At 29.4% G+C, this 23,456-nt stretch overlaps 1 protein-coding gene across 3 annotated transcripts in view; it reads left to right on the top strand.

Moving 5' to 3' along the window:
* LOC129960723 (protein zwilch homolog) overlaps positions 1-22,834 on the top strand; it is a 46,863-nt gene extending 24,029 nt beyond the window's left edge. For all 3 annotated transcript variants that reach the window (XM_056074313.1, XM_056074314.1, XM_056074316.1), the window contains exons 6-17: positions 4,227-4,378; positions 5,035-5,120; positions 6,267-6,428; positions 6,904-6,975; positions 13,058-13,151; positions 15,427-15,579; positions 19,347-19,426; positions 20,434-20,590; positions 20,854-21,019; positions 21,105-21,203; positions 21,371-21,492; positions 22,455-22,834. In XM_056074313.1, coding sequence (XP_055930288.1) covers positions 4,227-4,378; positions 5,035-5,120; positions 6,267-6,428; positions 6,904-6,975; positions 13,058-13,151; positions 15,427-15,579; positions 19,347-19,426; positions 20,434-20,590; positions 20,854-21,019; positions 21,105-21,203; positions 21,371-21,492; positions 22,455-22,528 — 1,417 coding nt within the window. In that variant the 3' untranslated portion in view covers positions 22,529-22,834. The remainder of the gene's footprint in view (positions 1-4,226; positions 4,379-5,034; positions 5,121-6,266; positions 6,429-6,903; positions 6,976-13,057; positions 13,152-15,426; positions 15,580-19,346; positions 19,427-20,433; positions 20,591-20,853; positions 21,020-21,104; positions 21,204-21,370; positions 21,493-22,454) is intronic.
* The last annotated feature ends 622 nt before the right edge of the window (positions 22,835-23,456 follow it).

The raw sequence follows: 23,456 nt of genomic DNA, 5'->3' as shown, positions 1-23,456 counted from the left end.
GGTTATCGTATTTCCTAATCCAATTTTCTTTTTTTATTTAATTAATTCAATATGTACTCTGAATTCAGCAGGTCTCATGCTCTGAGTGAAGATATAAAAATCTCTAATTCTTACAACATTCTTTTAACGATACCTAAATTTCCCTTCCCTAATACTACCCATGTCAAAGAAATCCCTATCAAAATCTCATTGTAAAACCATCGAAGGGAAAAATTTTGGTCTCTTTTGCTTTTCTGCTTTTGTGTCACAATGTAGATTGATATTTCTCGTACCGTTTTTTATCTATAAAAGTTATGCCTCCCATGATGAAGTAAATTGAACCTTAAGCTTTCGCAAAAGAAGCTTTAAACTTTTTAAATTTATTTAAAGCAGGACTGATTGTTTTCAACTATATTTTTTGTTAGTATTTCAGTAATTGATATTTCAATTTCGTAATTAATAATTATTTGTAATTTTTTGCATTTTAATTGTAATAAACAAACAATAGTTATTTGTTACTGGAATTAATATGTAAGTATAGCATTATGTGTAATAATAAATATAATTAAAAAAACTTTTATAAGGCATAAGTTTTTGATTAGAACAACTGATTTTTTTATGTCTTAATCTTTTTCAAAATATATATTATTAAGTATGTTTAATTATACTATTTTTATGTTTATGCTGCCGCATTTTATTCTGATGCTTATGCAAAGAGCATTAATTAGTTATTGAATTATTTTAAAGTTTTGCGCAAAGATCATAATAACCTTTATTTGTAATGTAATTTAACCTATGTTGCAAAGAGTAGTTTTAATGTTTCTTAGAATTCTCATGCAGCTTTATAAGCAAAGTTGCCAAATGAAGGCTATAACTTTTAAATGTATTCGATGAAGCTAATAATAGAGAAATTATATTTTAACTTAAAAGGTATAAATTGGGGAGCAGTTAAAATAATAATAATAAGAAGAAGAAGAAAACTTCACAGAAAATTATGAAGAATAATTACTATCCCCCCCCCCCAATTCTGGCAAAAGAAGGCATTTTTGAGGCTCAGTAATATACCTTGTTCGCTTGGATGAGCCTGCTGCAATTTGCAAGTGTTTCAACATCTCTATAATATGCAATTCTCTATTTACATTTCAAACCCTTTAATTAATTTAATTACTCATTAATTTTAGTTCAAAGATCGAAATGTCGATATTGTATGTAGTAAGATTATCTGTTGAGTGCTTGTTTGGTTTTTGACTAATTTTGTTTTGTTGCCTATTTTATCCCTTATAAATTGATTTATAATAGTGTTTTTGTAAATTTTGTTGGAGATATTAGAATTTTTGTATGTGTGTGTATGCATATATATATAAAGAAATAATCAAAAATATAAGCATTATAAAAATCCAAATTAAAATCTATTTCTGAAACAACCTAACATTAAAATTATTTCTGAATAAAACTAAAAAAGCACTAATGTATTTAGAGAGCGCTAATGCAACTACTACTAAAACACATAAACGTAACCTAATTAGTAATAAATACTAAGTTAATACAAGTAAAAAGGAAAATAAAAATAATAAAAATAGAATCAATATTTAACCAAAATAAGAAGTTAATCAGAATAAAAAAAGAATCCGGCTTGAAGACTTTCTCAATGGTCACCCTCAGGCAGGGTTTTAAAAAAAATTTCTGTGAGGGGTTTGACTTCTACTCCAACCATATTGTCCTCTCGTAACCCCTTGAATTTCTGTAAAATATGGTGTATTTCTTAGACCTTAATTTAAGAAGATTTTCGGGTCACGAGGAGTCAATATATAAAGTCAGACCCCTCACAGAAAAAATCCCCTTTTTTTAAAAATCCCTGCCTGAGGGTGACCTTTGAGAAAGTCTTCCTTTTTTTTTTTTATTCTGGTTTCATTTTTTATTTTGGTTTGATTTCTTTTCCTTTTTGCTTGTATTAACTTGATATTTTTTACTAATTAGGTTATATATATATATATATATATATATATATATATTGTTACGAAATTTCCGGGATTCGTTTGGATAGTTAATGGTGTGAAGAACGCTCAATCACCAGGCGGCAGTAGAAAATAAAACAACGACGTTTATTTACACGAAGACACACAGGGCAGCACAAAGACGACAACTATATACAGCACAGCAGACGATTATCTTCAGCCGAGACGTGCAAACAGTAGAACACAGCTTAGTTCAGCGCTGGCTTCACTCCGTCGCTGCTCCGCTTATCTCTGGAAGGCCAGTTCTTCACTGTCGTTTCCGACCACTCTTCGACTCCACTGGTCCACGACTCGACTCACCATTCGCTTCCGACAACTCTTCGACTGCTCCCAGGTTCACCACTTCTGGGTCGCGACTCGTCCACACTGCCCGGCAACTGCGGGTGCTTCCGTTTATAGGTCTCAGGAGGCGGGGCTAGAAGCCTCTCAACCAATCAGGAACGTTCGAGGCGTATCTCTGTTCCTGCTGGACGAATCGGGAAAATTCTCGATGTTTCGGATATAATCTATTTTGGCGCCAAAGTCGCCAAATTCGTCGCCAGATGGTCGCCAAGCTCTGGGACCTCCTATGGAACCCACTATGCTGGGAAGCCGCACCGCAGGTTCGTAACAATATATATATATATATATATATATATAATATACAGGGTGTCCCACAAAGTATGCAGCGTCTAACATTTACAGATTCGGATAGAACAAGTCATGACGAGTATTTTGAAATATAACATGTTTGGTCCCCGAACATAGCGTCATATTCTAATTAAGGTGTGAAGCTAGTGTCATGAAAGCTTCAAGAAATGAGAGAAAAAACAAACAGAAAACAAGGGAAAATCAATGTTTATTGAGAACTTTCGATACAACAGATTTTTGAAATGTCGACCTGTTCGAACAAATGACATTATTTATTATTATTATTCGAATTTCAAATAATTTGAATTTTATTTGAATTATTATTATTGAATATTTATTTGAATTATTATTATTGAATATTTATTTGAATTATTATTATTGAATATTTATTTGAATTTTCAAAATAAGATTCAGTTACTCTTACAATAGATTTAGTTAAATTTCCTAGAAATTCATGATAGTAAATTTTTTTAGTGACACATTTTGAAGTAATGATGTAAAACGTACAATAAAAAGAAAGACTATGGCTATCAGTGCCATTATTTATTTATTTATTTTGACATAGTGAGTTGAATTTTCTAATGCTGGAATAAAAATATAAATACTTAGAATGTTGAAAATTGAATTTTAATTTCTTGTGATTCTGGAGAGAAGCTGAAATTACAAGTTACGTTAAAGCTGTTAACTAAAACTTTTTTTTTAATCGTTTGAAGGCCATGATGACCTGATAGCAACGTATTTGCTTTGGAGTCAAACGGTCCCAGGATCCAAGTTCGATGTTAAAATAGTTATACTGAATTTTACTAAGGTTAAATTATGCATTATACTTCAGCATGTTTATAAATTAAGGACGAATTGAAATTACATTAAATTTTATTATTTATAGTGGCATTCAATACAAGTTCTTGTATTAGTTTTCTATATACCTGGTTTCGAAATTATGAAAGAAGAAATGTTATGTTTTCGCACTTGCGAAGTGAAAAATTTGCTGCAAATCCCCATACTTCCCACTATATTTAAAGCATTTATTTCAAATTTTAATATATTGTAAATAGTCAATTTATGTATTTTGTAAATTTTATATCATTTGGTGGAAACTTCTGTAAGTTATAAGCAAAAGGAAGAAATTTTTTTTTTTTCTTTAAGAAACTTTTACAAGTGAGCTCCAATTTTTTTACCATAAACTTCTGGTCCGAACCCTATTTGCTATAATGATGAAAAGTTCTCTGTATTACAAGCATCTCTTTATATAGTGAAAATTTAAGGGCAGTTCATCGGGTCTTTCTGGAAAGCTTGGGAAAAAATGTATAAATCCGAAAGTATTGAGTTACTTTTATGGAAGATTTTATGCCACCCTACTTTTGTAATTCATTCAGTGGTTGCTAGTGAAAACTTCAGGTAAACAAAACGTAGCAACAATAAATATTTTTAATAGGAGCACTTGTCCAAAATTTTTTAAAAGCTCAACTCTCTAACAAAATAAGCATGTGCAGTTATCTGATGATATACAGTTTATTGTCTAGGCAGCTGCTCGTGGATTAGAGGGACGTACACATACGGTCAGCATACGGTCATAGAAAAGTTATATATATTTCTTTTCAGAAAGCTTTTATCATTGTTCAATTCCATTGAAGAAGAAAGTGTGAAACGACTACCAATTCTTGTTGTTTGTCACGATGGGCATTCCAAACCTTCGTCCTTTTTTGGATCATGGAAGGAAAACAAAAATGCAAGATTCCACATGTTCAATAAAGGTATTAATTTCTTTTATTTTTCTCTAAAGTTCTTATATTTAGTGTCGGTTATTTTATGGAAACAGTAAAGCAACATTTTATAAAATATGATATTTTTAAAGTTTAAATAACTCCCTAGTGAATGTCCATAATCAATAGTAGATTTTAAACTGTTGGTCATTCGAGCGAATTGACCAACAGTTGGGTGCAAGTAGAGGGCTCTTTGCTTGTAGGCATGACTGGGTAGGGGAATATATTGAAAAACTCTTCCAGAAAGCAGGGCGTCTTATTATATACAATTAAGAATAACCCTGCTACAAGCTCAAAATGGTGTGAGTGTGGCTCCTGTAACCGTTTGAATGATTGCTGATGAGCCGTATGAAGGATTGCTATCATATCATATGAAGAAAGTGCATTGAAATCTGATGGTGACCTCCGTATTTTAATTTTATCCGCTGATACCCATATGACATGATCATCACTTTAAAAAAAAATTCTTATTGCTGAAGAAATCACCTTTCCATGGGTCGCATTTATTGATGAAACGAGTTATAAACGAATGTGTATGTTTAACTTTGATTATTTTCATCTATTGAATGAATTTTCTATGTGAAATAATAACTTTTTTTTTATTTAAATTTTTGATTTGCTTGTTGACTACTTTAAATTACTTCTAGGTTCAATTACTAAGCAAGAACAATTACCAAAACTATCTGTGTTAAAAGACATTCATCTGAAAGGATTTCCACCTTCATTCTCGAATGTATGTCGTTAAAATACTATTTTGTACATTGTAAATAAACTGCAATTAGTTGTTATTATTGAAATAAAATTTAAAAATAAATTTATTAAGTTGGTTTTTTTAAATTAGTATATTACAATATTTAATCATAGATTTAAAATATTTCAAGTAAACTAATTAAAAGAATCTGTAATCTTAAAAAATGATCACAACTTATCGATTTTAAGAATTGTATTGATGCTTATTGCAAATGTATTTTCATATTTATGCATATTGTTTTGTTTTCATTTTCTACTTCGTTATCCGTTTTAATTAATTAGTATTTACGCTTTAGTAGTGGGTAGTACAAGAACTGAATATAATTTTAAAACTAATTATGACTTTGTCCTCTTTCTTTTCTATTTTAATATATAATGTCTCTTACGGAAAGATGGGACAACAATGCAAATCATTATAAATTAAAGATCAGACTGTTATATTTGTTTTTCATATAAAATTTGAAATGAAGTTATAATCTAGTACAGGGAATCATTTCATTGTGACATTTTTTTCATTATTTATTTTGATGATGTTGTAACTTTATATTGAAATAAAACCACCTTGAAAGAAAATCGTTTGATCTACCTTATTAAAGTAAATATTTTTTACTGTTATGCATAATGAAAAATGAGAAAATTTACCTCTATCTCATTTATATTCAGTATGTGAAAAAATCAATGCTGGATCGCGAATGTTTCCTGCATTTAAATTTAATCATGCATGTAGTGATAAGCAAATGTAAATAAATTGAAAGTTCAGTCTTAAACCGAAAAAGTCCTTAACATTTTAATGGAGATAAAAAAATCTTAACTTTTAGAAAAGGGTCTTTTTGTAATATCTCATTTGTGTTTATATTTCATTTATTAATGCAAATTAAAATTCAATTAAAATTCAAGTAACTTCCGAAATATTGAATGAATAGAAATGAATTAGAAATTTATCAGAATGAATAGAAAGTTTAGATCCATAGAATGAGCTAATAAAATGAAATTCAATATTTTGAACAATTTTTGGACAAGATCCCTCAAGTTTTTTGAACAGAAATAAATCCCATCTTTAACTTAAATATGACTGCAAGTTTGTGGATGAATTATTTATGAAAACTAATTTTTTATTTTTATGTTACAGATAGAAATATCGGTATATGCTCGCTATGATTTTATTGAATATGAGTGTGAAGAAAATGCTGCATTGAAACCTGTTGAAGATGTAAATTTATTTGTGGAATGTTCATGGCTTAATTCCAGATCAATTCTTGAACCTCTTACTGACGAATGTCAGTGTTTTGCAGTTAGTATGTTATTGTGTATTTTAATTTGAGCTACATTGCAAAGCATAGGAGACCTTTTCCTTTCTTATTTTACTAACATACTAGTGGTTATATTTTTATAATTATTTTAGGAAAAATATGAAAGTCAGAATGATTACAACCTTTTTAAACAACAGTTTTATGGCATTCTATAAATTAGGCATCTTTAATCGCTCAAATGTTGCAGTAAAAAAAAAATGTTGACTACTAATACATCAATTTGATTTGATATGACTATCAAATTTTTATATCATATATAATTATAAATAATTTATCATATATAACTAGTGTCGATTGTTCTCTTTTTACTTTTCTAAGTTATTTTCTGTAGCATTTATATTTATATTAGTATTTTAGTGTTTTTGTTTCTTGAATGAATGTTTCTTTGTAGAATTTTTAATTTCTAATTTTCTTGTTAAATCTTACCATTTATTAATTTTTTTTTTAATTCTACAGAGGCTAAAGGCTATCAGTGGAAATTTCGACTCAGGGGCTTTCTCTTTATTTAAAGAAATCAAGCTTGTTGAGGTTAGTGTAATATGAATTTCTGAATGTCAGATTTTATAAATTTTATTTTACTGTTTGTTCAAGGAAAAAAAATTCTTTCCATATCTTTGCATTATTTTAAGTAATTACCAATTTTTTATTGAATTATAATTTAGTCTGCATTCGTGATTAAAAAGGGTTCTTTTAAAAACTGTAATAGTCTAAAGTTCGATGAATTAATTTGATGCTCATTTGTTATAACAGTGAGATATGCTAAAACTATTCTGAAAATTCAACGTAAATTGTATGTGATCTTTAAAATTATCCTTATGTAAGAAACAATTGTAATTGTAACAATTATAAATAATCGTATCTGGAAATAATATTGTAATTAATTGAGAATTTTCGGTTTCAGAATCAAATTATTAATGTTTGAATCTGGAAATTTTTTAATAACTCCAAAAATAGGAATTAATTACACTTGTGAGATTTGGACGATTTTGTTGATAGCATTCATAATTAGAGCAAACCTTATCAAATACCTTTCATTTAATATGGTTTGTTTTAATTTTGAATATTCATTCTGCTTTTCCTTTTAAGATATTCAACAATGAATCCAATGCCAATACAATTATTGATAAATAATAAGGAATTCATTACCAATACTATATGCCAATGATGGTATTAGCAAAGAATACATTGTAACATTTTTTTTAAAAATAAAATCTTATTATATAAAATTGCAGCTGTTTTTTTGTTGCCTTGATAAATATCGATGTCAAGAACAGCTTATTCATGCTTCATTTTATTCTATTATTATTATTGTTATTGTTATTTTAAACAAAAATGTGATGTTCTTGTGGCATTTTGCTTTACATTCTGTGAATGAGGAGTTCCAAAACTGGTTCTGACAAAAATTCCTCTTGTATAAGGTTCCATGTAATTTAAATTCATCATTGCCGTTTGCCCCCCCTTTTTTTTTCTTGTGATATGAAAGTGTAGTGATAAAATTAATTCCTTGTTCTTCAGTTATTGTCCTTATCATCAATACTAGTTTAAAATCTGTGTTTTGTTAGTTCTTATGCAACTTAAAAATCAAAGCGTTAATTTCATCAGCGTATCATTAACTGCCATGTAAAATACAGATAGGTGAGAAAATAATAAGAACACCATTAAATAAGTGGAAAACTTTATTTATTTTTTATTAGAGGGTTGGATCACTCTTTGACTTAATTACAGATTGTATGCGACATGGGATGGATGCATAAAGGCCAGGAATAACATTTAATGTAGAGTTGCCAGGCCACTGGGAAAGCAGGAAAAACATAGGAAATTTAAAAATCGTCATAAAAAACCTTTGGCTTTTTGGCAGGGAAATTTGAAATTTTTCATAAAAACTGAGGAAATTCAGGGAATTTTTAATTCCTTAGGGTTTTTTTTTTTTTTTTTTTTCCATCTGAAAAATGCTGATTTCTAAAGATTGCAAGAATATAAGATCGTAATTATAGTTTCTAAAAATGAAACTATTACTCGCGAATGTGTAATGCAGAAACATACCCCCTTTCTCTCTTCCCTTTTCTTCTGAATAGATCATTCTAGTTCTGAGGCAATTGTTCTTTTTCAATGAGATTCCTGAATTTCAGCTAATGAGCATGCGCAAGAGAATACAATATATTTCTCTGGCAGGATTAGCAACATTCAACCTGCGGAAGCAAAGCCATGGTATTTAGTCTACCATACTTGAATTTATTGAATGCTTTGTTTATTATTTGAGAAACTGTGAACTTATTCAAAGTAGATTAGAGAATTTTTTTAAACAATGAGCTGCTCAAAATACGTATTTAATACGAATTGGATGGAAATATAAAATAATCAATCCTGATTTTGCTAAATGGGCTCTAGAAGTTCGCAAAATCTATTTGTTGGGTACTGCTCACTTTGTAAGAAGATAATAAGCCTAAATAATATGAGAAAACAGGCATTTAATAGCCATGTCAAAAAAGGAAAACTTACAAGACTACATGCTAGTCCAAAAGAGTAATCATTGATGTTGGATTTAGTACAGGAAGGAATACATGAAAAGATGACATATCAGACCCGAAAACATCATATTTAATGTCCGAAAATAAACCGATTTGAATCTTTAGTTCAAGAACAATTATTTAAAGCGGAATTTTTATGGGCACAGTGGTTGCGTCACATTCGACCTTTCCTGCATTCAATGATATATCTGAAATATTTTCGCATATGTCTGCTGAAAGTGAAACAGCTAAAAAATGTTCGTTAGGCGGTGCAAAATTATCGTACATTATTTGATTATGTCTATTATATACATGAAAGTAATGGCGAAAAAACTATCGAAGTGTAGAAATTGATGCCCAAATACACTCATGTCCAAAATTAAGGTCACAAACATAAAATCTGAGAAAAATGAAAAGCTATTCACTGTGTTGCCACGAAATTTGTTACAGAGGTACACTACAATGGAAGAAAGAACATAGACACATAACAACATGGAAAAGATTTTAATTGGAAATTAAAAAATATGGTATATCAAAAAGTGTTACATTATGAATCAGAGATAAAGCATTTATCTCGAGAAAAACCTGTCTAATATGGAGTGTGACCACCGTGCTCTGCTATACAGGCTTCACAACGAGCTTTCATACTGTTTATGAGGATGTCAATAACAAAGCCCATTCTTCCAAAGGCGCGACTTTTAACTTTTGGGGGGTATTAGGAGGGGGATTACCCTGTGCAATGGCTCTTCCGAGAGCATCCCAAACATGTTCAATAGGATTGTGATCCGGAGACCTCGAGGGCCAGTCCATACGTCGAATATCCTCTTCCTCAGAAAAATCATCAACGATCTGGGCTCTGTGTGGACGCGCGTTATCGTACATAAATATGAAGTCTGGATCAAACGCCCCTCGGAACAACCTCACATAGGAACAACCTTCAAGGATCTCATCTCTATAGAGATGTGCATTGACAGTACCCGCGTCGAAGACGTGCAGTGGTGTACTACTGCCCAACATTATGCCACCCCAGACAAGGATTCCTCTGTCATCAAATCTGTCGATTTCTTTTACTTAGGAGGGATGATAGCGAGCTCCTCGCTCTCCCCAGATGAAGATTCGACGAGTGTCACTCTGTGTGGTAAATCTTGACTCATCACTGAAAAGAATAGCCCCCATTCTTGCTGTGCCCAAGACTGCTGTGTTAGGCACCACAAGAACCGGGCTTTTCTGTTGGATTCAGTCAAAGGGGCGCACTCAACTGGTTCCCGGGCATAAAGGGTCCTCTCTGCTAGACGTCTGTATACTGTTTGTCGGGAAATTCTTATTCCAGATGCAGCAGCAAAGTCAAGAGCAAGTTGAAGAGCCGTTGTCAGCCTATGCCGTCGTGCGCTTAATGCCAAATAGCGATCCTGTGCAGGCGTCTGTGTTCTGTGACGGCCTTTGCCGGCCTTCCTGGTTATAGTACCACTTGTTTGGAATTGATTCCACAACCTGGATACCACTTTCAGTGCCACTTGTAATCATCGAGCCACCTCCGCTTGAGACTGCCCAGCTTCAAGCCTGCCAACGGCTCTACATCTCAATGAATCGTCTAAACGATTATGGGAACTCATTCTCACTGGAAACATGATAAATCTTTTGTTTTAATTCAATATTCACAAAATTGCAGACAAAAATCCCAGATGCCTAATAGGTATAATTTCAGTAGTTCCTCAAAAACTAATGCTAAACAACATTTTTTCCCACAACAAAGGTTAATATCGTGTTGCCAGTCTTTCACATTATATAAAATATAATTTGTTTAAATTTTACTGGTAGCCATTTAGAATTACTTTGAAAAGCATTTTTGTGACCTTAATTTTGTACATGAGTGTACTTGAATTGGCAAAATTGAATGAATAAAAAAATAATCTTGCTTTGTAATATTTTTTTTTAAGTAATCATTTAATGATTTGTAACATTATAGCAAAAATGTTTTTGTTTCATTTCACCCGAGTCCTTAATTTTGTATGACTTACAATTAAACAGCATGAGAGGTAATATGCCCCTCCTCCTTAATATATAAATTTTGTCGTGCAAAATTCTAGATAATGAATAAAAAGAAATAGTTTATTTTTCTGCATGTAAGTATAAACTTTCTTTTAATATGCTATTGTTTTGAAAAATATTGAATTGTTATTTCCTTTTCTTGCTTTTCAAATCCTTAAAACCATATTCCATTATAACTAGCACATTAGTGCTATTCTCGCATTTCTTCGTATCTTGAGTATACGTACAATGAAAAAACAGTGAATTTTTTTTCCATATTTGGGTGGTAACCCTGTTAATAGATTATGAAGCCATTCTTCCTGGAGAGCAGTCTTTAATTCCGAAAGCGTAGATGTTGGAGGAAATCGAGCTCAGAGTCCAATTATCCCCACAAATGTGCGGTAATGTTCAAGTCAGGAGATGAGGGGACAAGCAAAAAGTCCCTTCGTATTTTCTTCAAATTTTTTGGACGATTTTAGTAGTGTAGATAAGAGCGTTGTCGTCATGATAAAGTGGACATTCTCGGAGAAATAAAGTGTGGAGAAAAGGATGAACCTGATGCCCCAAAATATCGACATTGTGACAGTTGTTACTTTCCCTTACAAAGTAAACAGCAGTTCAGGTCAGTCATTATTGAGTTTTTCCAAAGAGTAGTGTAGATGCCTGCAACACCTATGACTGATGTAGAGCGACTGATACCTTACTTTTCATAATCACTGGCTGCTAAGTGACCTTCACGTTCTACTTCTTTTGAAAGGGTCGTGCCTTTTTTATAGGTGTTCATATTATTTATCATCTGTATGTCTTTGTATGCATTTCTGTTTAAATGTTACATATGTCATTTTATGCATTAAAAAATTAATGTTATTTTTAGTGGTCGGCAGATTTGTGACAAATGCATGTGACTACAGATGACTGTATCTGTATTTTAAAAGGTTTGTGAAAGTAAAGGCAGTTTTGTTTTCCACCCCGTTTGCTAGGTTTTCTTAAAACTAGTGCAAATACTCATAGTTTAAAGTTTTTTTTCATTAATTTTGAAATTTGATGTGATATGTTAAATGTTGTGTTGGGTTCCATATTGTCCTTGTTTTGGAATCCTGGTAAAGCTTAAAAAATTCAAATCTGACAAACAAAAAAACAATAGTGGCACTGGAATTTGTTTTAATGAAATTAATATTTTTATAGGTTTTCATGGATTGCTTGAAATTTAGCTATCCTACAAATTTAAATAACACATGTTTAGCACCAAAAAAATGTATACTGAAAGACAAATGCATTAAAAGGGTTCAAAAATTGGTTATTATCTATATTGCCTTTTTGGCACTTTAATACCTTATAAAAATATCCAGTTCATTATTTCATGATATTTAACATTAATATTATATCATAGCATTTCAGTTCATAACATTCATTCAATATTTCATAGCTATTTAACAGAGTTTAAATAGAATACTTTTGCTGTTATGCAAGTTGTGGTAACTTATAAATTCCTCACTTCACAGTGTCAAGAATACTAGATGTAAGGCATGTAACACTGTCTCTTGCAAGAGACAAATATTATATCTGTCTATGTCTATGGAATGCTTGAAACCAGTATTTCTGAGCAAAAGTTTCTGTACAAACTGATGACCACATATAATGAGAACCATTACCCTATTCTGAAGACACTTATATTTATATACAGACTTTTATGACTAAGACTTCTTTACTGGAACTTACTACATTTTTTTTATTTGTATATTTTTGCTATTTTGAGGTCAAATTTGCAATATTTTATCTCCATTTCCAAATAAGATCTAGTTTTAAAGAATTTTTAATTTTTCATATATATTTTATATTTATTTTATTTGCTCTTTATTTATAATTTATTTATTTATTCTTTTATTTATAAATAAAAGAAGAGCAGTAAAAATATTTTTTGTGGTATGCATCTATTTAACTTAGATTATTATTCTAAATTTTTTGCAAGCATTTAATATTTTGTAAATTTTGATATGATATACTCAATGTAAAATGATTGATTTTTAAATGCTTGATTTTATTAAATAAATAATCATTATAATAATTTCTCCCAGGCTTTACATCAAAGTCTTGAAAATGGAATGATGGCTTGGCCTGCTCCTGAAAGAAACAGGAATATACTTCAGGAAATCGAGGAATTCATTAAAAGTTTGTATTTTTATACATTACTAATATTTTCCAATGTATCAAATGCATCTCACCAATTTTAATTTTAAAAGTTTAATTTTTTCAGGAATATTAAAAATGGAATCTGACATGCAATAACATTTATATTTTATTGCATGTCAGATTCCATTTTTAATATTCCTGAAAAAATTAAAGTTACTTCTTTTCCTTTGGTGAGTGTGTATAAGTGTCTGTACTTTCTCAACGTCAATTTGGGTATATTTGTATAGTTTATTTTCTGCTCTAAATATGATAGACATGGCAAGTTTCAAGTTCACTGAAATTTTTGTCACTGTGTCAACAGTCAACTATATTTACATATTAGACGTATGGTTCTATCAAGCTCATATATTATAAATTCATATTGGGTCCTAAATGCATTAAGTATTGAAATAATAAATTCCTATTACATTTGTATATTTAAATCACTATTTAACTTGATAGTTATATACAATTCAACATTCAGCATCATATAATATTATCAACAGAAGATTTTTTATCATCTTTGATTGAATCATGTTGCTTCCCTTTTATTTTGTAAGTATTTTTAAAATTTCACTTTTGAAAATTATTGGTTACTATTTCCTTGAAGATGTGAAAATTCAATTTTAGCTGAGTATTGAAGTTCAGATGCATTAGCTTATATAATTATGAATGTACATTACAAGAAAAATTTTTATAGTACATTTCTTGGTTCTGACGAGATTTCCTAATAGTGAATGTTTTATGTGGTGGAATGGTTTTCTCTTTCTTCCAACCTGCTGGATCTGGCCTCCATATTTATAAACTCCCTGGATGCAGGGCTTCTCTCTACGTCTCGGTCATTACATGCATGAGCTACATTGGAACAGTTATTTCAAACGTAATCCAGGCCTCACACAGTTGAGGAAATCGTCCTTGATAAAGGCCTGAAGTCACATGGAATATGTCCATTGAGATTTTAACAATAGACACAGAATAGAAGTCAATAAATAGATCAAGATAAAATTAACGCTTCAAGAAAGTCTGAACCCTCTCTAGTTGTCGAACCTTTTTTTGACAATGATCTGACTACTGAATTAATTCAGTGTCAGTTATTATGCTGTACACTGATTTGGCTGTAAGATGGGTCACAAAATTGGAACATACTGCTGAAAATTGAGTAGCACATAACGCAAATAGTACATAAGTTTGTATAGTTTGCTCTGTAATTTGTATTCTATATTATGCCTCACTCTGTGGAGAAAATCAACTACCATTTTGGATATTCATGTGCTGTTAGCACTTTGCTGGGTACGAATTCCAACTGAAATGTTTATTTAGTGTCAAGTAAACTTAAAGGTATATTTTAGAATTCTTACTTTGTTCTTTTACGTGTTTAAAAGTTCTGACATGTTCCATATTTTTTAATGGCCTTATACTGTAATGCCTAAAAATAGCAAACTTATCTTATTAAAATGAATGCTAGAAAAAAAAAATCAATTCTATTTCGTATTGAAAATGAAGTGGAAAAGCAGATAAAAACTTATAAATTGTCACTCGAGATTGAAAATTCCGATGTTTGAAATAGTTCAAGAAATGCATTGAACACATGTATAATACACAGGTCAAGTGTTAATATATGCAAAACATGTATTCTCTTTACATATATATGTGTGTGTGTTTATTCATTTGTAAATAAAAAGGCTTTATTGTTAAATATTTATCTTAGGTAAATGAATAGTCTGGAACTTTGTTAAATGTGTTCATACAAATCTCGTTTTTAAATAAATACATTTTTTCTTAAATAATTTTAGACTTATTAAATTCTAGAAAAATACACTAATTATTAATTTAAATCACTTTTAAATGTGTGGCTGTCTCTCCCTGTAGGTAGCCCAATTTTTATGTCATTATCTATTTTGAGTCTTAGTGAAAAGTTTCTTTCCCCCAAATCCTTATTTAATGAATGGAAGTTATAATGCTCTAATAGCTATAATGTTTTCATAGGTATTCCTAAATTATCTTCTCATGACATTAAAAAGGTTTAAAGCTTTTAATTCCTTATTCTAAGAAATAGTCGGTTTGAATTCCCAAACTTTTCTTTAAACACTCTTTTTTAAATTTACATTTTAATTTTGGAGTTTGTTCTGAAAGCAATATACATTTCGAACTAAGAATATTATTCAAAACGTTTTAATATAAAATGTGTGGTTTAATTTAATAATATATAATTAGACATTCGCATTGCTCTTTTTGAGAAACACTTGTACTAAAATGTGTTTGAAATGTTTTATAGGTGAAAAATTGATTCTAATGAAGAATAATAAACCTGCACCTGTGCCTGTTGCTGAAATGAAAGATCCCGACTTAGGTTTAATACTTGAACAGGCTTTGATAAAAGGACGGACAGAGTTAGATTTCACAGAAAAGCTTTGGAACATTTTGAAAGGTGGTATCAATGATTTAGTGAGAAAAAATTACTGTAGTATCAATGCTGAAACAAAAATATACTTGTATGGTGTTAGAAGAAAATTTAAACGAAGTCAAATAGCATTAATTTTATTTAGATTTTCATGATAATTTTTAGCATAATATTCAGATTTTAAGTATCTGCATGTATGTCTATTTTAAGCAGTAAATTATATATTAAATTTTATCCTTTTTAAAAAGCGGTGAAATAATGATTATCTGAGTTTACACTTTTAATGTGTGGGGTAATTTTTGATTTCCATTCTTGTGGAGAACTAATTTTTGTCTATCAGTTCCAATTTTCAAGAAATAACTAAGCAAAGTCGGATGGTGAACATCTTAGTTCGGGTAGGGAATGGGTATGTTAGGCAGTAAAAATGTAGACTCTTTTGATAAATATTACAGAATTAAAAAGCAAATATTTTTATGGTGTCTAATTTACAATGATGTTGGCTACTATGACATATTATATCATTTTTGATTGACTTTGTTTTTAATTGAAAATTGGGTTTCCTACAAAATGTATTGTTGCATCATTTGATCAAAGAGTGTAGAAAATAATGTGAGAGTAATGATAAGAAAAGCTTAAGAAGTATTCTGTAAAATTAATAATACAGAAATAAACGAATTCCCATATGATAATAACATAAATATTTTGTCAATGTACTGTTTATTTTTATGTAATAAATATATTTTATGAAAATTTTGATATATAGCTTTATTGTAAGGAACTTTGATTGAGCCCATTTGTTTACGACATTATGAATGTAAAATTTATGTTCATGTGTCTTTTATATAAAAGAACAATATTAATTAATTCAAACATTCCTCACATATTGTTCATTCGAACGAGATTGAAAAACAACTTCAGTGTATTAAACTATATTTTCCAAGATTTTTAAGATAAAGATGATGTTAGAATGATACAGAATTTTGAAAGTTGAAGGTGGAACAGTTTGTATTTAAAATGCTACTTTTGATATATCTACAAGAAGTAAACGTTTTTCACTGAATTTAGAAGCATTGCAATTTCAACATGTAAATATAAGTATTTATTTGAAGAAAGATTCTACATCGATTTTACTAATTCGATGTAGAATCGTATAATTGAATAATTATGGAATAATTATTTCTCTTTGTTGGAAATGGCATTATAAAATTAAGCAATTTGAACACTGTAGATTTTTTTAAAAATTTGTTCGAATTCTAGTAAGTATTCTAATTATTCAATTATTATTTTGATGGTATTAAAATATACGTTATACCATGAAATTATATTTATATATGTGTTTTATCTAAAGCATTAAATTTGCAGAAATAATAAAATTTTTACCAGAGAATCATAACACACAATGGCTTCATAGTGTTTGAAAAAGTTTGCAAAAGTTTCTTAAGGATAAGAAAATTTAATGTAAAGAAATATATATATATATATATATACACATTTATTGAATTTTTGTTCTCACTAATCGCTTTTATAATGTTATGTGATCTTTTGAGTGAAATAAAGAATTTAAAAAGTATCCTTTTACAATAACTGAAATCTCAATAAACACATATATTTAAATAAAAGTGATTCAAAACTGAAAACAATTTTACAATAACAATTTAAGTTAATAATAAAACAATTCAGAAATAAATACACATTTATACATTGAATTAGCCAAAATGAACTCGAATGATTAACATTATTTGAATAGGAAATTCAAAGGATCAAAGACAAAAATTCGAGTAGCCGACGAATTTCATTTACAAATTTTTTGCTTGGCGAAGTATCACCTTAAATAGAATCTTTAGAATAATTTATAGGAGCTGCAAAATACTTGAGAAATTTTGAAGAGACAGTAGGAGGTAGTATCGATGAAATATTTTTTTGATACTGAAAACTTTGAAAAAGCATTTCCCATGAATACGCCTTCGAAGGCTGTTGCCCACAAAATGAGAAACTCCTTTAGCAGAATGTGAGAGTTAGTTAGAGGTTGTTCAGGCTGTTTGTTACAGTTTCTCTGTGTCCGTGAATTGTATTGAATCTGTGTAACTTGATTATTTCTGTTATTTTCGAAGTAACCTTAAATTTAACATAGTTATTTATTTTGGTGCATATAAAATTCGAACTATTAAAGTGTAAAGACATTAAAAATGACATATACTTACTAAAAATTACGTACGATATATATATATATATATATATTGATTTTTTTTTTTTTTCGATTGGCATTTGTTTCTTCGTTAAGATTACGTATTTTTATGTAAATGTTTTGTCTTTTCATCCTCCTCCTCTGCCGGTTAATCACTTATTATTCGATTTCATATTTCATTTATAGACATTTAAATAGTAATGGAAACCATTTGCCCATGTTTTAGGAAAAAAAAAGCGTATTTTTTAAATTTACTATTAAAGAACTGATTTTGTCAAAAATAAGAATTGCATCCCCATCTAGCAGATTCTGCCCATCTAACATAATTTGGTGCTACGAAGGGACATTGTGTTTTTCATTAAACTAACTAAATAATTTCAATCAAATTTCTGCACATATTTCTCAAAAATATCGCTTGAAAAGTTTTTTGCACTGTAATCATATTTATTCATCTGTCATTGATGTGCATAATAAAATATTGTTTTATTGTCTCTTTATATATTACCGAATGATGACCAAAATATGACAAGTTAGAATTAAAAAAAAAAAAAAAAAAGATTGTGGTGTCAGACTTCCCCCATTCCTTCGCCCGTCCCTGTCAAGACTCAGCATCGAATAACGGAATGTTGTCAGCATTCCATTGTGAATAATAAACACGGGATGTTATTGTTGATGGATTTCAGTCAGATGCGACAAATACGTATACTAAAGGAAACCATTATCAAAAGGTGTGCATGGAGTTTTTTAAAAAGATCATTTTTTTTAAAATTCTTGGAATGCTGTTTCCCTTTATAACTCTCAAGACAGACTTCTGTTCAGCAGATTGTGGATTATCCTCATATATTAGTATGTAATTCTGAATCAAAAATATATCCGTGGTTATGCGAACTCCTGGTAATTATAAGACACAAAAGTATAAGTATATATTTTGTATAACTGAATCAACATCATTCTTTTAAAAAAATACAGCAAGGTTAAACCTGTATTTGAATGTCCTGAAACTTTTCTTTCGATTGATGAGAAGTCTTTATTATTTTTATGGATTAAGGTGTGAAAATGTTCAAGGAAATTTCTTATTTCAAATATATTTTGCATCGTTATATGTTGTCTAAAAGAAACTAATATTATCATATTTAGTTGTATTAATCTAAGCGCTTTCAAATTGTGATATCAAAATTATACTAATTTTCAGTTCTTCTATGCATATGAACGCCTGAAAAATAGCAAGGGAAATGAAATAATATATTTGTCCTTATTTCATCATAAAATTTCTACTCTTCTGCCAGATACAGATGAGAAACGATCTGCACTTAATATTTATAAAATTGGTGTGTGTTTCGCCATTCTCGGATTTGTTTTGTATGTTGTGCAAATATCCTCTAATCTTAGATGCATAGAAATATTAATAATCTCTTTATCGTTGTTGATCATATGATTAATAAAAAATTGCTTTATCTTTGTGTGCAGTTATGTGTCTATGTGTGTGAATTTGCTTTGTTTGATTTATTTTTTAATTCTTAAATGAAATAACGATTCCTTTATGAAAGAAACTGTTATTGATAAATTTTGATGTTATGCAATTATAGCTGGGTCTTTTATTTTTTATTAGACTGCTCATCAACTGAAGAATTGACAGATGCTTTTAGTATTTTTTATAATGAATTGGGGAATTTCTTTGTCCGTCCATTTGTAAGTTAACACTATTGATTTTTTAGTTAATCCTGTTTGATTTGTACTGTTTTAACTAATTAATGTTACATTAAAAAACTGCTTCTTAATTTCACTGGTTCACATCCTTATCACTCCTATGAGCAATAAATTCTGGCAGTTTTTAAATTTAGGAAAACTGAATAGTTTCCAAATTGAATTATTTTTAATGCTTCTTAGAATCATATTATTATAAGGTTGTTTCAATTTTATACTGCTGAAAGAAACATGAGGCGCTGGACATTCATTGCACGTATGTGAAAATTAAATTAATAGCATGAACCTAATTAATGTAGAAGGTATCTTTATACAAAATGAGTTATTTGAAATCGTGTGAGGCGGGCCTGAAACATTGTCTTATCCTATCGCGTATTGTAGCAGTTTCACTTTTTGAAAGTGGCAACATGTAAAAAATCAGATTCAAAATAAAGGAATAAAACTAAGTTGTTCTCAATTTAGATGTCTGATCATTTTACTTTTTAAAAGTTTTATTAGGATAAAGGGAAGCAGTTTGTTTCTGCAAATCTTAACAACCATCACGAAATTGATTTCTTAGTGTGAAATTAATCTTTAATTTTCACTAATATTGGATAAGCATTTTGTGAATTACCGGATGACTTGTTTAATGAGTTTTTTAAAAGGTTAACAAATTTCATTTTTTTTTTTTTAAATCTTGTGCTTCTCAAAGTTTCAATTGTAGAGTAATCAGTTTTTCATCTGTCTTTTAAATTAGAATAATTACCAAAATATCTTACCATAAATGTATTGAAAATTACATCATTCCAAAATTTAACATTAATCCATCAAAACCTGATTTGTTATGTAATGCAACTAAACTTGCATACATGCAACAAATGTAATTTTATTTAATTAAGCTGGAATGATAGCTTTTAGTGTTGCAACATAATTTCAATTTCATGGAATGAATTTGCATTTATAATAATTTTTTTAACACTTTTCATGAGGATTTTGTAAATTTATTGTTTTAGGTACATCACAAAAATAACTCTACTGTTGCCCAGTTAATAAAAACAATGATGGAGAAGGCAGTTGTGTGCCCAAATTTGGAATCTCAGTTGGTTTTAAAATTATTGCTAGAAATAGGAGTTGAAAAATTGAGAAGGGATTATGTTGCTATTTTTTTCAGTAAGTAGATCAATTGTTAAGACTTTTCTGTGTCTGTTAATTTATATTGCACGTTTAAACTTTTCAAAATTTAAAATCTCTTATGTTTAAACATATTTTCTTATATCACTTCATTAATAAAAAAACGAGTTAATGTTAATAAAATCTAGACTTTTCAGCAACTTTTGCATTTTTTATGTTGATTTTTATCAGATATTTTATGAAATAATTCTCAATAATATTTTTATGTTGTAAAAGCCATATTGCTTACCTTTAAATTACAGGTTTAGAATTAATTCCACTTGAATGTCTCAGTTATTATCTACAACCATCACTCCTTTCTTTGGAAGCCATTACCTGCTTAAGGAAACTGCATTCTGTTGTGGAATCAACGATTGTGTGCGTCAAAATTTTAAATCTTTCAAAACGACTTTTAAGCACGTTTGTGAGGTAATTTTTTTCACCATATTGTTACAAATTTGACTGATGTACATGGTTTGCTTTCTATTTTTGATGTAATTCTCTTATTTTGTAGAAATTCTCTGAAATATTATGCTACAGTTCCTGATATCGATCTTCAACATGTGTTTAATTTTCAAATTCCCACTGATAAAGCTCGGCAGTTACTTAATCCGTAAGTTATAAGCCTGTTATTTTATTTTAAAAAAACTTTCGAATACAATATGTACTTCGTATTATTATTGTTTGTTATATTATCAGCTACCTTCTTCCATTATATAAAATAAAATGTGCAATTCTTTGGAGGATAAAAATAAGGTTTATATATATATATATTTCTAGGATGCGACCTACTATCTGGGAACTTTCTCTTACAAGTTCTCTGAATGGATTTCTGAAGCAAAGCATACATCGTTATCAAACAACACCTGTGCATGATCATATATATGCTCCTAAAAACATCAGTAATGTATACTTTTAATTCATGATTTGTTATTAATGTTTTTCCCATTTTAAAGGGAAAATTATTAATTAAATTCCACAAGTGACATTTATTGTACCATTTATTCATATTTTTGCCCAATTTAAACTAATGTGGCATCCACCAGCCTTATTAAATAATCAGATTATCATTTTTTTTTTTTTTTTTTTTTTTTTTTGCCATTGCATATCTATTTGTAAAATTTTTAAATGTCTTGATATATAAGTTTTTATGCAGTTTTTACATAATTTTCAAAGGCATTAATAACTGTACCGTTAAATCAGAATGAAATGTTATTGCTTAAAGTAATAATTTATTTTAATGCTTAATTCAGAAATGATTATGTTTTTTTAGATTACTACCATTGTAGTAGGTACCATTCTAATCAAATCATTAACACGTTGAACTACACTTTTAATTTGATGATCGTGCTCAGAAACACATTTTTTAATTGTTTATAACTGTTATATAAAATTGAGCGTCAGCCGCAAGTTTGGAAATGAAAATTAACACATTTTGTCACAATTTCCTTATGAAATCTCTCGACGGCTCTAACCGTCGTTTGCTCATCTCGGCATTTTTTTCTCTTCCCACAGCAAATGATGGCTATAGCCGTTATTTGTCTACATGTTGACAAGAATCAAACGGCTATGGCCTTTATTTGCCTACATATCGAAAAAAAAATTAGACGGCTATAGCCGTCATTTGCGGCGATGGGTTAAACATATTTTCTTGTGCATAATGATTTTGTAATAGGATTTTAAATAGTAACTGTTATATGCTTGTGTTTACAACATTTATTTTAAATTAATTTATTCAATCATTTGTGTGTTCTGTACAAATGCTAAATGTATTTCTATTTGCTAAGATATAATAAGCATATCATTTTATTCATATATCTACTTTTTATGCAAACTGTTTCAATGCTTCTCTCTTTTTTTATAGGTCCAAATATAATGTTAAAAAATGCTTCCTATACATATCTGACATCTGTTTTTGTCCAAGACGATTTGCTGTGATCCAGATAATGAAGGAAAAAGATGAGAACTTCATTTACTGATCAATAAAAAAAAACGTCTGATGGGGGAATCAGTCTTTCCAAAGCTGCGCTGGGACCAGCCTATATTTAACCATAGAAAAATCACTACGCATTCTTATCTTCTCCTTTTCTATCTACATATATTTCTCTTAACTTTATTCATTTCGGATTCATATTTAACTGAAGAAAGTACTTTTAGTTTAACATATGGTATACTGAAAATTTTGTTTGTTTGTTTAAAAGTTGTTTTGCATAACAGAAGATAATAAACCTGTTTTTAAGGATTTATTTATTTATTTATTCCGTCAATGTATTCGCTTAAATACGTTTTTTTTTTTTTTTTTTTTTATTCGACTTGATTAAAAAAAACATTTAATATTGCTTATTTGAGTGTCTAAAATACAAATAATAATAATTCAACATATACTGAATTTAAGAAATTTTGCTTAAAATATACGGCAGGTTTTATTTTCTGTTTTACGAAGAAAAAGTGTTGCAGTTGCAAAAGCATTCAATCTAGAGATTTCGCAAATTTTCACGTTTCATTGACCTTCCAAGTATCTTTTATTGGATTTGTGTGTTTGTCTTTGAACAATGTAATTTAGCAACACGCTGAGGTAGGCGGACTAAATTTTGTGTACAGTCCAAAATTGTAGATTTCCGGAAAATTTTTATTGTATTCGTTAAAAGGAAGTTTGCCTACGTGTATGTGAGAAAAATAACTGAAAACGTAGCATGATAAGATAGATGAATTTCGGTATATTTTTTTAAAGCGAGAATACTATTTTTTATTAGATTTTGGACCAAAACCGTCAACGGATAGAATGTCATGAATTCATGTACCTACTAACTTTTCTTCAAACTGAAAATAACCGTATGAACGTATAAGTTTCGATTAGCACTGAGAT

Source organism: Argiope bruennichi, chromosome X2 (assembly GCF_947563725.1).
Source record: "Argiope bruennichi chromosome X2, qqArgBrue1.1, whole genome shotgun sequence".
Lineage (NCBI taxonomy): Eukaryota > Metazoa > Arthropoda > Arachnida > Araneae > Araneidae > Argiope > Argiope bruennichi.
The sequence above is the reverse complement of the archived record's forward strand: the minus strand, read 5'-3'. Positions and strand labels throughout refer to the sequence as shown.